This window comes from Halichoerus grypus, chromosome 1 (genome assembly GCF_964656455.1).
Source record: "Halichoerus grypus chromosome 1, mHalGry1.hap1.1, whole genome shotgun sequence".
Lineage (NCBI taxonomy): Eukaryota > Metazoa > Chordata > Mammalia > Carnivora > Phocidae > Halichoerus > Halichoerus grypus.
The window spans coordinates 40,324,241-40,337,974 of record NC_135712.1 but is presented as its reverse complement, the minus strand read 5'-3'; the positions used below and the strand labels follow the sequence as shown (position 1 = coordinate 40,337,974).

Genomic DNA, 13,734 nt, shown 5'->3' with positions numbered 1-13,734 from the left:
TAACATTCAATAATTTAAAGTAGGTATTCTAAAATGGAACAACTTGTAAAAAACATTTTGTTAAAATCCTTGGAAAATACATTTTGTGAATAAAAAAAATTTATCTATTAAAACAAATTTACCTTAGAAAATGAAATGTACCCAAAAAAAGGTACCTGTTCATTCATCCACGTAGTTCTATGCAGCCTCTAAAATTTTTATAATTCAAGTTCACTTAGTCTTGAAGAAATTAGCTAGTTCTTATTCAAAAGTGATAATTAAAAAAAAGAGTGGTATATATTTATAGTACTCACTATATTTTATGTATCTTGAGAATTTGTTTATTGGCATGCTACATTTATTATAGGTAAAAGTTAAAAACATCACTATGTAAAGTTAAGCAATTGGGACCAGAAGTATTTTAAAGGCACTTGTGTACAACTCTTGGGACTTTCCCTTATGCGCAAATCCAAGAACTTCGGAAGTTCCAGCTTTACAAAGACTAACCTATAAAATAAAGACATCACAGCAAGCCAACTGAATTTAAGTATAGAAATAAGACATATTTACCCATTTAATAATTATGATAATGAACAAAGGCTTTATTTTGGCCAGAAATAACAAAGAATATAAAAATCATTTGATGAAAATCTCGCCTCCCTCCAATATATTGTGCAAAAACATGTTCGTGCTCTACATGCTTCTGACAGACTGTCTACTGATAAATGACATGTCTTCTTGAAAATGTAATTTATAGAACGTGAACAAAAGAAAATAGTTTCAAGTTTTTTCACTCCAGTACTGAAAATGTTTCCAACTAAGCCTTATTTGGGTGGAGAGTAAAAGGAGATAGTGGAATGATCTCTAACAAATTGCCAGAATACCAGGATTAGGAAAGGACAGAAAATAAGGGCATTGAATGGCTGCTAAAAATTAAAATCAAGGGGATGATATCAGTTAAATTGTTTGAGTGAAAAGGTGATTATTGCTTAAAAACAAAAAAACAGTAAAGTCAGATCAGCACAAACTTTTAGTGTACAATGTGTACACTACATTTGTACACTCTGTAATAATGATATATATTCTAGCCGTTTTATTTTTTCCCACAATTCTGTTCTACATTCCTATGGTCATATAGAGAGGAAGCTTATCACTATTCTAGTATTCTAAGAATAGGTATGTGATTTAAAAAACTTGTTTTTCTTACTGATCCACATATAAAATTCTTTTTTAGTCATATACTATCACAATAATCTTCTCACCTAGAGCCACCAAAAGAACAATCTACCTGTAGATGGTGTTAAAGGGGTTTCTCATCTGTCCTTTGCGTTCAGCTCAGGAAAGTGTTCTTTCATGTTATGTTGCAGTATTTGGACATGGTTTTAAATATGTACCCAAACATGTTTCTGCAGTAAGCCAGGAATATAAGATTGTGGTGGGAGTGGGGATGAAGCTCTTCAGAACTGAGCCATTCACACAAGTTGTGTAATCTTAACATAATGTGAACTCCTTGCCATTATAATTCACATTATGAATCTGGAGGGATGTCTTTTCAAGACAGTGGGTAGACTGGTTGATATGCCACTTAAGGAAGGCACCTAAAATCAAAGAAATGCCCTTTCCTGACATTAACAATATCTCAAAGAAATGTTTTTAATTTCTGTTCTTATCTCAAAACCTCATGTGAACACCTTTCCTCCACACAGGAAGTATCAGAAGAAAAAAGTTTTGCAACTTCCTGCTCAGTTTTTCATACAGTATTATAAAAACAGTATAGACTGAAGCATTAAAATTTGTATTTTCTACTCCCTTCAACACTGAATCAGCATATTGATGGTTTACTGTTGATAACTAACTGCTCTCTTAAGAAAGTTGATTGGCTTTTTTACAACCCTTTTATTCACCTAACACCTTCATTGCTGCCCAAATAGCTAGTGTACATTCCATCATTAAAGATTGTAATACATCCTGTCTAGTTCTCACCAAAGCTTATTGCCCAGTGTAATCTTGTTTTCCATACTGATGAATTTTCAGGGATGAATAGAACAAGAAGTTGCTAAGGACTTCTCACTCTTATATGTAACACACATATATGCCAAATGATTCAGACACTGCACATTAGTGGTTCTGTCTGCAAAATACGATATCCTCTAAACACATGATGGGAAGTTGCTCTTCCATGCTGTCCCTGAATTATGAGATTTTCTTTTTGACAGAATTTTTCCAATTGCTCGTTTTATAATCTCTGATTATATTATTAATATGAGACTGTTTTTACCAGCTACTCAGCAACAACGCCTTTTTTAAAATTATTACTTCCTGTTAGATTTGTTTGATATTTGAACCGAGACTCCAAGTTCAGACCCACAGGTAACGACAGTTCTACGGTTGTCAGAGGCTGGCGAGCATTATTTCCAAGGATTATGTCCAATGACACAATGCAGAAAATAAGTGGAAAAATGGATATAATCATTAAGACAAGAGATGTTAAAATATGGCTTAGTGTCCAAGTAACAGACCTAAGGCAGGACTCTACTAACGGAGGAACTCTGGTGACAATCTAAAGTGAGCTGGCTTTCTGCCACAAGCACTGAGTGGGCTGTGTGTGCCAGGTGTCTGGGACAAAAACTTGCTTTCATTTTAAGAAATGCAACTCTGAATGATACTTCTGTAATTCTGAACTCTTCATCTTGAATGACAAATTTTAAACTGGGATGTTATTTTATACCTGTTCAGGAAAAATAAAATTACCCAAATTCATTTACCAGAGAAACCAATGCGCCTCAAAATAAATGACGTGAGACTTTTGATGGTGATGCAAATATTTGACTGGCCATGTACTATTAACCAGTGGTGAATGGACTGCAGGCCACATTTCATATTCATAATTGTCCTTTCTTGTATAGTTCAGCTGAAATTTTAAAAACATCATACTCACAGAATCTCTTGCATAACACATAGATTCTGATTCTGCATTCACATTATGACATTACGGTATTTGTTACTATTTTCATCACTTTTCAATGAGTCATTTTGTGAATCGGAGATAAAAGAGTACCAACCATAAAATGCAAATTTAACAAGCATTAAAATTCACAGGTAAGTACATTAGTAAAAATACACTATTGACTTCATGTTGCCTGTGATAAACTGACGAACATAGTCTGTTATTACATATGCATCTAATGATTGTATACTAAGAACATAATACTATTAAAAACTAAATGAGATTTGAGGCGCCTGGGTGGCTCAGTCGTTAAGCATCTGCCTTCGGCTCAGGTTATGATCCCAGGGTCCTGGGATTGAGCCCCGCATCTGGCTCCCTGCTCAGCGGGAAGCCTGCTTCTCCCTCTCCCACTCCCCCTGCTTGTGTTCCCTCTCTCGCTGTGTCTCTATCAAATAAATAAATAAAATATTTAAAAAAAAACTAAATGAGATTTTAATTTACCTATAAAACTTGCTAAATATGTGAATTATGTGCATAAAATTTTCCAAAATATATGTGAAATGGAAAAAAAAGTTTCAGTGCATTTTTTTTCCCCTGTGAAACTGCCAAACTAGTTACCAAGGATCACCATCCTTTTGGGGTATTGTTCTAATCCAAAGGTTAGGGCTTTACCTACAATTCAGAATAAGGACCAAAAAAAGACAATGGTTAAAGCAGCAAGTAGGGCATCAATGAGAGAGCAGAGGGAAGCACTTTCTAATAAACTTTTATTACACAGTAAATGTTATTTGATGCAAGTTAAAATGAGAAAAGCATTAAGAAACTAGAACAAATATTTTAAGTACCAAGTGTCTTCCATTAGGGTACCTGGTACATAGTAAGTGCTTTGTAAGTGGTTTACCAAATTAAGAGAAGACTGTTTAAGGGAAAACACTAATACATTATTTAAAATCAACTTTTTTCTCAGTCCTAAACTCTTGCTCTAGCTTAAGGTTGATTTAGAATTAAAATTATGGCTTATTCTGCAATTATCTTAGTTCCTATGAGTTGAATTTTATGATTGTTCTACTACTAGTTCCAGCATTAAAGCCCCTGACACGCTTGACTTTTCTATTGCTATCTTGTTTCTGTACTCTAAGCTCGTTCTATCGCAAAGCTAATCTACTCCAATCAGTACAGTCAGAACAGCAAAACCTCCTGTCTTTGCTAAACAAGTATTTTCCATTAAACTTCCTAGAATAACTTTTAATGACCTTATGAGTACACCCACCCAGGGTCATGCTTCCTACAGAAAAATCCTATCCCAAATCCGCCACTTGTCTCCAATGTCACTCTTAAATATATGTCAACTCCTATTACTCAGTCTCTTTGAAGGAATCATCTATCTAGTACTTGATTATTTTATTAACATCTAAATTTTTACTACAGGTTTTTGGCAGTCTATAATTTAGCCTTCTGTCAACCAATTGCACTTTTCAACTAAAACATGAAAATATATTTTGAACAAATGTAACAAAGCAAAAAAGTTTTACACAACAGTAGTTCAAACAACTTCAGAATTTCTAGTGATTAGAAAATGGGAAACAGGGGCGCCTGGGTGGCTTAGTCGTTAAGCATCTGCCTTAGGCTCAGGTCATGATCCCAGGGTCCTGGGATCGAGCCCCGCATCTGGCTCCCTGCTTGGTGGGAAGCCTGCTTCTCCCTCTCCCACTCCCCCTGCTTGTGTTCCCTCTCTCACTGTGTCTCTGTCAAATAAATAAATAAAAGCTTTAAAAAAAAAAAAATAGAAAATAGGAAACTATTTTGAAGGCTTCATACTTTTTTCTAGAAATGTGTAATATTTTATCCTCTTGTTTTTCCCTCTGTAAATAGAAATACACACACTACACACATATTTATAAATGTGTATTTGTTAAAAAAAACAAAGAATAAAAAGTGTTTTTCAATGAGCATAATTTATAAGGAAGCAAAATAACTTCTTCAACTTCAATGAACTACAAATTCCTTTAAAATATTCTTGAGTTGCTAAGAAAGCGTACACTCACAAAACCATGTAACTTCAAAATAGCAGTTTAGAAATCATCAAATTGTTTATTTTTACATGTGAAGAAAATGAGAATTAGAGTTTAAATTCTTTCACTATAAGGTAGTAGCAGTAGTCAGATTAGAAATGAAGTGCAAGAAAAAAACAGGCTTTGTAGTTGAAATATTAAATCATCCCTCCACCCACGCACCGCCCCCCTCCCCCCGCACGCAAAATAAAAACAGGAAAAAAATCCCCATAACAAAATTTTGTGAACTTCAGCACATTACTTAACTTTTGGGGCCTCAGTTTCTTCATCTTTTATAAAAGCATAATAAAACTTCAATAATTCTATCTAGCAGATTATTGTTGATTGTATTAGAGCTCATATATTAATATTCAGGAAGATAACTTTGGCTTTATTCATTAAGCAAATATTTATGAGCACCTAATACATACACTAAGCGTTGTCTTTAGCAGACAGGCAAAGGGCTAGGAATATAAAAGGCTCTGAAAAAGTATCATGTGTTCCCTTATTTATATCTTTAATAAATATCAACTTGAATACCTAGTCTCTGTGCAAAGCAATGGAAAAAAATGAAAGCCAAACAGCTATAGTCTCTGGTCTCAGTTTAAAATCTAGTGGGGGAGATTAACAAGTTAGTAAATTAATATTTAAAGTGCTAGGGCTGAAATAAACAGGAGCTCTGATAAATATTAAAAACGGGATCCACTTACAGAGGGAAAACATTTAAGACAAATCCTAAAAGATAAAGATTAAGCAGCCATGCAAAAAGCTAGGAAAATTTTAGACAGATAATATACACAAAACACCTCAAGAGAAAAAATGCTTGACTTAAAGAAATTTCCAGTTTTTAAACCATTTCAATCATAGCCCTTTTAATTCTATATTATCAGACTGCAACAACAAAAAATTAAATTTCACTATTTTGTACACAGACCCACATTGACTTACATGGGGCTACATCCCAATAAACCCAACAGAAGTTGAAAATATCATTAGGTTGAAAATGCATTTAATAGGTTAGGACCTATTGAATACCTTATCTTTGCCTAGTCTACCTTAAATGTGTTCAGAACACTTATATTAGCCTACAGTAGGGCAAAATCATCTAATACAAAACCTATTTTATAATAAATAAGGTGTCAAATATTTCATGTAACTTACTGAATACTGTAATGAAAGTGAAAAACAGAATGAACATATGGATACCAAATGATTTTAAGTATACAGGTTGTTTACCCTTGTGACTACATGGCTGACTGGGACATGGGGCAACCTGCTGCTGACCAGCACCGAGAAGACCAAAATTCAAAGTACCGTTTCTACTGGGACGCCTGGCTGGCTCAGTCGGAGCGTATGACTCCTGATGTTGGGGTCGTGAGTTCAAGCCCTACGTGGGGTGTAGGGATTACTTAAAACAACAACAAGTATGGTTTCTACTGAATGCATTTCAATTTCATGCCTTTGTAAAGTTGAAAAATCCTAAATTGAACCACTGTTAAGTCAGCGACTGTCTATACTTGCCAATAAAGGCAGAGGGCTAAGTAAGCACACGATAAATACTAAGACTACTTAATAGTAGATGCTGGCTGGACCAAACAATGCATGAAAACGAGTGAAATCAAACCTAGATGGTGATGAAAACCAGATTATAAAACCTGGACTTTATTTTGGAGGTAATGGAATACACCACTGAAAGTTCTGAGCATGGAAGATATGATGAAAGCTGTACTTTAAGGAAATTTTAATGTTACAAATATGTAAAAAATATTAAAGCAAAGAAATAAATTATTGAGTCAATGTTTAGGTAAAGAAATTCTAATTATAGTAGCAGCTGAAATAGAAAGCAATACTGGAGATATGTTGCATTTAGACATGGAAAGAAATTAAATGTGTGAAACTCACTGTTTCTGAGGCTGAAAGTACAACAGGAAAGGAAGAGGACTCGAGATTGTGATGAGACACTGAGTTCAAGAAATTTCATGTAAATTTTTACATATATTTTTATATATCCCAATTACCTATATTCCTTTTTATATCATACATGACCATTCTATATCTTTTCAAGTGGTTTTAAATCACCAAGCAACTTAAGTATAATTACAAGAGGATACAGCATGCACTAACACTCCTACTCTGTATTTAGAGAAACAATAGAGATTAAAGGCATCTTTACTTTGGAAATCAGAGCCAGCAAATGACCTCATACTGAAGACAGTCAAAAGGATTCATCAAAAACTGGATGGGAGAAATAGGTGAAGGGGATTAAGAGTACACTTATTGGGATGAGCACTGAGTAATGTATAGAACTGTCGAATCACTATATTGTATATCTGAAACTAATGTAACACTGTATGTTAATTATACTACAATTAAAAAAAAATTCTTTTAGAAAAGAATCACCAGGTCAAGTAATTTACCATCTACTTAGGGAGGCAGTAGTAACTTACATGTAACAATTTGAGAATTAAACAGAATACTAACCATCAGTATTTTAAGAGATGGAAAAGATTAACACAAACTTGTGAAACTAAATACTTCAAGAAAAAAGGCTTTCCTAAGTAGTTAACTAATTTTAATTTTTGTTCAGAAAACATCAGATAAATAACACAGTTGGCACTGTGCAGCAGGGGATTCTTTCAATTCTTTATTCATTAATTCAAATGTAACTAATTTCATACTTGAAATTTAGGGTGTCTAAAAACTGAAGATGAAAACTGCTAGCCAAAGAACCCTCAGTCAATGACTCACTATGAAGGGCAATACTGGGCAGTACTAGGAATAGAAATTAGGAGGTACCAAATTCTAGGCCAGTGATTCTATTAACACTTCATGTCTAACACATTTCTGGAGTTTATGGTTTAATACATTGAAGTACATTCTATCTCACAGTAAATAATACTCCATTTTAATATTGTTTTACTGAAGGACTACTGGAAAAGGTTCAAACTAGAAAAAAATAAAGCTAAAAAGATTTAGTGCACTCTAATACAGTTCTGAAATATTTTCCTTCTAACTCTAAATGAAGTGGTCTGTCAAAATATCTTATATTCTGCATTGATACGATCAATATGGCACAGCCAGGGCCACAGAGCTATTTAAAATTTCAATTAAGTGTTCTTTTTTCCTGACCCATACAAAAAGATATAACCATACCTAAAAAAAAAGGGCCTAAAGCAGTTCTCACCATAAGACATCTAAACTAGGAAACTGAAACTTAACATAGGAAATTTAGGTAAATAACCTATTGATGTATTATTTTATCTTGTGCTTGATTCAGTGACTTAAATTGTAGACGCTGCATAAATATATGCCAAATAAACTTGAAGAGAACCCAGATGCAGAAAGTCTTATTTCCCAGCACTTGCAGGTGTGCTATCTGCATTCAAACTTGAGGATATACAAACGTTATAAATAGGGTGGGAGCGAGGGGAGTGAGAGGGAATGGTGTGAGATCACATATACACGCCCTTCAGAGGAAATGATCCTATGTTTAAATCCTTCAAAAAAATTAGCAGTATACAATCATTACTAAATAAACATCTCAGGATAAAGTTTTTGTAAAGATCTAGAGTTTTTTTTTAAAGATTTTACTTGAGAGAGCAAGGGGGGTGCCGCAGGGGCAGAGGGGGAGGGAGAAAACAGGCTCCCTGCTGAGCAGGCAGACCAACGGGCTCATTTCCAGGGTCCTGGGATCATGACCTAGGAGAAGGCAGAAGCGTAACCAACTGAGCCACCCAGGCACCCTGAGAATTTTTTTGAATACTTTTTCTTTTCAGACTTTTCCCTCACACTTTCTCTAACGCATGTTATTGTTCATTAAATTTATCTTGCCAAAATAAAATGAATTTGGAATATTTTTGTTTCACGTAACAGTACTTCAGGTTTTGTCTTAGTATCTGATGTCTTTTGAAAAACAAAATCGACAAATTAACAACTGTCATAAACGAACAGATTTCCTATCCTTTCATTCATAAGGAAGATTTAGTCCTCTAGCTTAGGGACTCCAGCAAGGGCACAAAATTTTCTAAAAATAATTTTAATATCGAAGAGTAGTTTGGAGGAAATATAACTATTATGGCAGGATTTTAACATGAAGTATAAGGATCCTTATAGGAGTCACAGACGTGCTTTAGGGAAGTCCATAAGCTCACTGAAATAATGCAAAAATTGTAATACTATATGCAAACACATTCTTTTCTGGGGAGAGAACACAGCTCTCATTTTTCAAAAAATCCATGACCACTCCCCACAGCCCAAATTAAGAACCATGAAGAAAAAGCATCTAAATTTGTGAATATGGATACTAATAAAAACATTAGAGTATGGTTTTTGTTCATGTTTATCATCTAGTTAGCCATAATAGCCATTTTGTTAAAACACAAAATTGCTGATTTTTTAAATTAAGCCACTATTCTTTAAACCTTTTTTTCTGGTGCTATTACAATTTCTTACAGGCACTGGGTAACTAGCTTCCTTTAGCTTAAGAAAACACAGGAACGAAGTTTTCCTGTGTTGGCCATTTGCAAGCTGATTTTATAAAACAGAGATGGCTTTTTTTCTATTATTTGGTATTTTAGTAAGACTCATGAAATTTGTTTTTGGCATTCTAGATACTAATAAAACATCCCAATGTAACTATTACTTTAAGGTATTTTTATTTTAATGAGAACAGATACTTCATGTATGCTCTTTTATTAGGCTATCACAAATCAGTCTACAGTAAATAAAGCCCAGTTGCCCCCCTGGTTTGACCATTCATTCAATCACTATGAATTATGTGTAGTGCTGTATTCTTTACTACTTGACTCCAACAACTTTAAAATACCAGTTGAGGGTGAAATGAAGCAAAAGAGACCTAAAGCTGGGGTCTCTGCCATTCCCTAACATATACAAAACAAAGGGATGGTAGCAAAAGAAGAGTTAATCTGCAGTGTGCTTCTGGACCTTCTCAAAGACCTGACCAAGCTTTAAACTTCATGAATAAATTTCAATTCCTCCAGGTCTTCTTTCTCTGAACAGAAAAATATACACTTCCCCTAAAGTGATTAGAGCCTTCCAGTTTATCCCATTCTGACCCTTGGGCTTTTTAAATTTAGTAAATTTTAAAAGAAGGTTAAATTTGTTAGCTTGGAGCCTAAAAGTTTCTGTGTATCCATGTATGAAATTCAAACAAATGAAATAATCAAAAAAAAAACCATCACTAGTAAGAACCAAAGACAAAATCTAGATGCAGAAAAGTCTTTTATACAGTATGTAAACTTCTTTTGCTCATACCTTAACCCATTTAGTTAAACATTAGGTCTTACTGTGTGGCCCAGCTATAGGGATTCACAGTAAATAAAACATAGTTTCAATTCTCGAGAGAGTCTATCAGGAAGATTTCAAATTTCTAACGCTGATTAAAAGAACATGCAAAGATTGCAGCCTTACTTGAGCGTTACACAAATTCAAAAAGCCAATACTGAAGGTAGCCAGAGGCAATTTCTGCCCACCCTGAGCATCTGTAGTAATATTTCTGCAGTACTCATCATCAATAGCACAAAGGAAACAGATGGGAATAGTTTTTAATTTTATCCTTTACTCAGGATATTTATTGAGTACATGTTATAATGATACTCTCTATACTTAAAAGAAAAAATGATAACTTGCTTTAAATCTAAACAATATACTATTCTTATAGCAGACAGTAGGAATTTCCCTCCTTTATTAAGTTCTTATTTTAGGATGTATCAATTTGTACTCCTCATAAAAGGCATGGCATTAAAATACAAAAAAGATGAGGTTTTTACTCCTGCTTCCAAAATTCTTGTTACCCTAGATGATCACGAGAAGAGTTAAAGGTAAAAAATTAACATGTACAACACATCATCACAACAATTCCCAGCTGAATTTTTTCCATAGGGCATTTTTGTAAATTAAAATTACTAACTAAATCAAAGATCAGCAAGTAGTTGCCAAGTGAAGAATTTAAACCCTAAAGCAACTATGTAATTAATCTGGAAACTTAACTTTGTAATTCAAACCTAGTAGAACAATTTAGAGGTGAGAAATCCTAATAATTTTAATTTATGATGTGGGAGTATATCTATATTTGTATATAGATATGACATTATAAATTTGTGTGTGTGTTTTGGGGTTTTTTTTTGGTCACCTCTTCCAAGATCAATCAAGAGGAAAATAGTAATTCATTTAAGTTAGAACTGGGCACACCTTTAAAAAAATTTCAACAGTATGTTTCCTTTATATGGTATTACAATAAATGTTCTATAAAACTTAGCTGAAGGCTTAGATAAGAATAAGGTCTGTTTTGAGAATAGCACTTATCATTGCCCACGAGTTCAGAAAATGTTGCAGATTTTAAGATATTTAGCTTGGACTACGATAGATAACTTCGAAAAATGTTCCTCATTTTAAAAAGGCAAGGTAAATTTTCCCCACCCGCTAAATTATTGGACTTTTTGCATGAGAATGTCATTAAGTTTTCTAAAATGGTAACTCTGAGTTTACATTAAACCCTTCCAACATGAAAAGTACAGATATTAGCAGAATATTCACTAAGTAAAATGAAAATATTACCTGGTTTCTAAGGCACACCATTAGTTATACCATCTAAAGTGGGATTTATTTGATGAACTGCATTAGCTCTCAGAACATTTGCTGCAACTCAGGTAGAAAGAGGCAAGTATTCACATAATATGTTAGTCTGTCGTCAAGAAAGATATTTCAACTAAAATATGTCAATCCTCGCATCTGAAATCACTTAGACATTACTGATGTGATATCTGGAAGAGTTTCTGTATAGAAGGTTTTTTAGACTGACAAACATGTTCAGTGCTTTAGAGGGCTGGGTAAACTCAGTTCTCTTTTGTTCAACAATGCTTCATCTCCACTGCATAAAGCTTGGTCTCCAGTTCCACTATCCAATGCCTGCCCTACATTAAGTTGTACTTCGTTGGTACTGCATAAAGTAACAGTGTTATAAAAGGCATCTAGATCACAAGGTTCAAATGTAATAGCTGGTTTCATTAATGTTCCAGGAGCAAGAGAACCCTCTCCAATAATTCTCAGGTTGATAAACTTGATTTTCCACGTATTTTCCACAAAAGGGCAGCGTATGAGTCCAAAAATTTGTTCAAAAATGCCCAAACAAGTATTCCCTCGGTGGACAGTCCCAGCAACTCCAACCATAACCAGACCATGCGGAGAAGAAGCACATTTCAGTCCACGGGAATCTAGGTTGGGACTGAGAAAAAGATACTCTTCTTTCACTAGGGACAGCAGACGAAGGCTCACAATTTCTGCTCCATAGTAGTCTATCACATTTTGTTCAGAGGTGTTGTAATAAAACCTAAGCTTGACATCGTGCCAGAAGTGCTGTGGCCCCCATTCATCTTGAGGTGGTCCCAGAAAAGGATTCTGAGAATTAAGAAGTTCAAAGAACCAGTGACAAAATTCTTCTCCTAATCGACGAAAATCAACCTTTTCAGCTTTTTTATCTTCTTTTTCCTGCTGATTAAGATAAATAAAATATAAAATATAACCAAGGTCAGTTCTCTTATCTTTTTTTCTACCTAGTCTGTTTTAGAGCTAAGTTTTCATATGCTGAGTATAGCAGAAGCTAAATAAACTACAAGTGAACTCACTGAACCCATCACGCACAAACTGTTTTTCCAAAAAGCGGAAAATCATTTTAGAATTTCCCACCTTAAACATCTGAAAATTCAGCTAAGAAATTAAGGTTTAACAAGGCCTCTCAAAGTATCAGCATGAACAGTCAACAATGATTTACATAAGTATTTTCTCTTGATTGTGTCAGTGGTTTCACGATGTCTGTCAAAACCTTCAAACTGTATGCTTTAAATGGATACACTTCGTTGCATATAAACTACACTAAAATAAAGTTGGTAATAAATAAGAATTTTTTACTATCTTTAAACAGAGTTCTAATACGATTGAAATACATTACTTTTTATGATTGGGATTATTTTTATACTGTTATTTCTCTTTTTTACAAAGGGTAATGTTATTGCAAAAATATACCTGACAAGCTTGATTTTATTCATCTATGTGAATAGATGAGAATATTCCAGAGCACAGTACCTCATTTTGATGGTAAGAATCTTTTATTGACAGAGCACCCATGATTGAGTATGTCTGGCTCTGTGCTTGGGACTTATGGACTATTTCCTTCTATCTTCACAAGCCTAATTACACAGATACTATCATTATTATGCCTGCTTTATAGATAAAGTAAACAGGGCTCAGGAAAGTCAAGTTACTTGCTCAAGTTCACGCCTAGCACAGGGCAGGACCTATTTGAAGTCACATCTGTATGATTTCAGAGTCAACATTCTCTTTAGCATATTAAGAAAGCTCTTAGAAGATCCTTTCCTAATGTGAAAGCAAATGCCTCTTACTGTAAAACCTCACAAATTCAATGTATGTAGTTTAAAATTTGCAAATTCATGGAAGGGGCTTCTGGAGTGGGTGGCAAATTTCTATTTCCTGACCAGCGTGGTCATTACAAATGTTTTTGCTTTATGGACGTTTATTAAGCTATATATTTGATCTGAAAAAGGGGTTGTCTTTCTGTGCTGTGTTTAAAAAAAATAAAATAAATAAAATAAAAAAAATAAAATTTGCAAATTACCTAGAGTTCATACAGTCAATATTTAAATATTCACACAGTATCTAAAATGTCCAGTGGATACAAAGAAATAGGAACAGACAATGTCAGCTGGAGGAAATTATTACAAG

The 13,734-nt window shown here is 34.1% G+C and overlaps 1 protein-coding gene across 4 annotated transcripts in view; it reads right to left on the bottom strand.

Annotated features, from left to right (window-relative positions):
* C1H3orf38 (chromosome 1 C3orf38 homolog) overlaps positions 1-13,734 on the bottom strand; it is a 36,918-nt gene that overhangs the window by 19,835 nt on the left and 3,349 nt on the right. For 2 of the 4 annotated variants that reach the window (XR_013443361.1, XR_013443366.1), the window contains exon 3: positions 11,554-12,486. Coding sequence is in view for 2 of the 4 variants with exons in the window: in XM_078060487.1 (XP_077916613.1) it covers positions 11,806-12,486 (681 nt within the window). In the remaining 2 variants the exon portion in view is untranslated. Of the gene's footprint in view, positions 1-3,666; positions 12,487-13,734 lie in introns of those variants that run through there. The other 2 variants (XM_078060487.1, XM_078060560.1) reach the window with 2 other exon arrangements.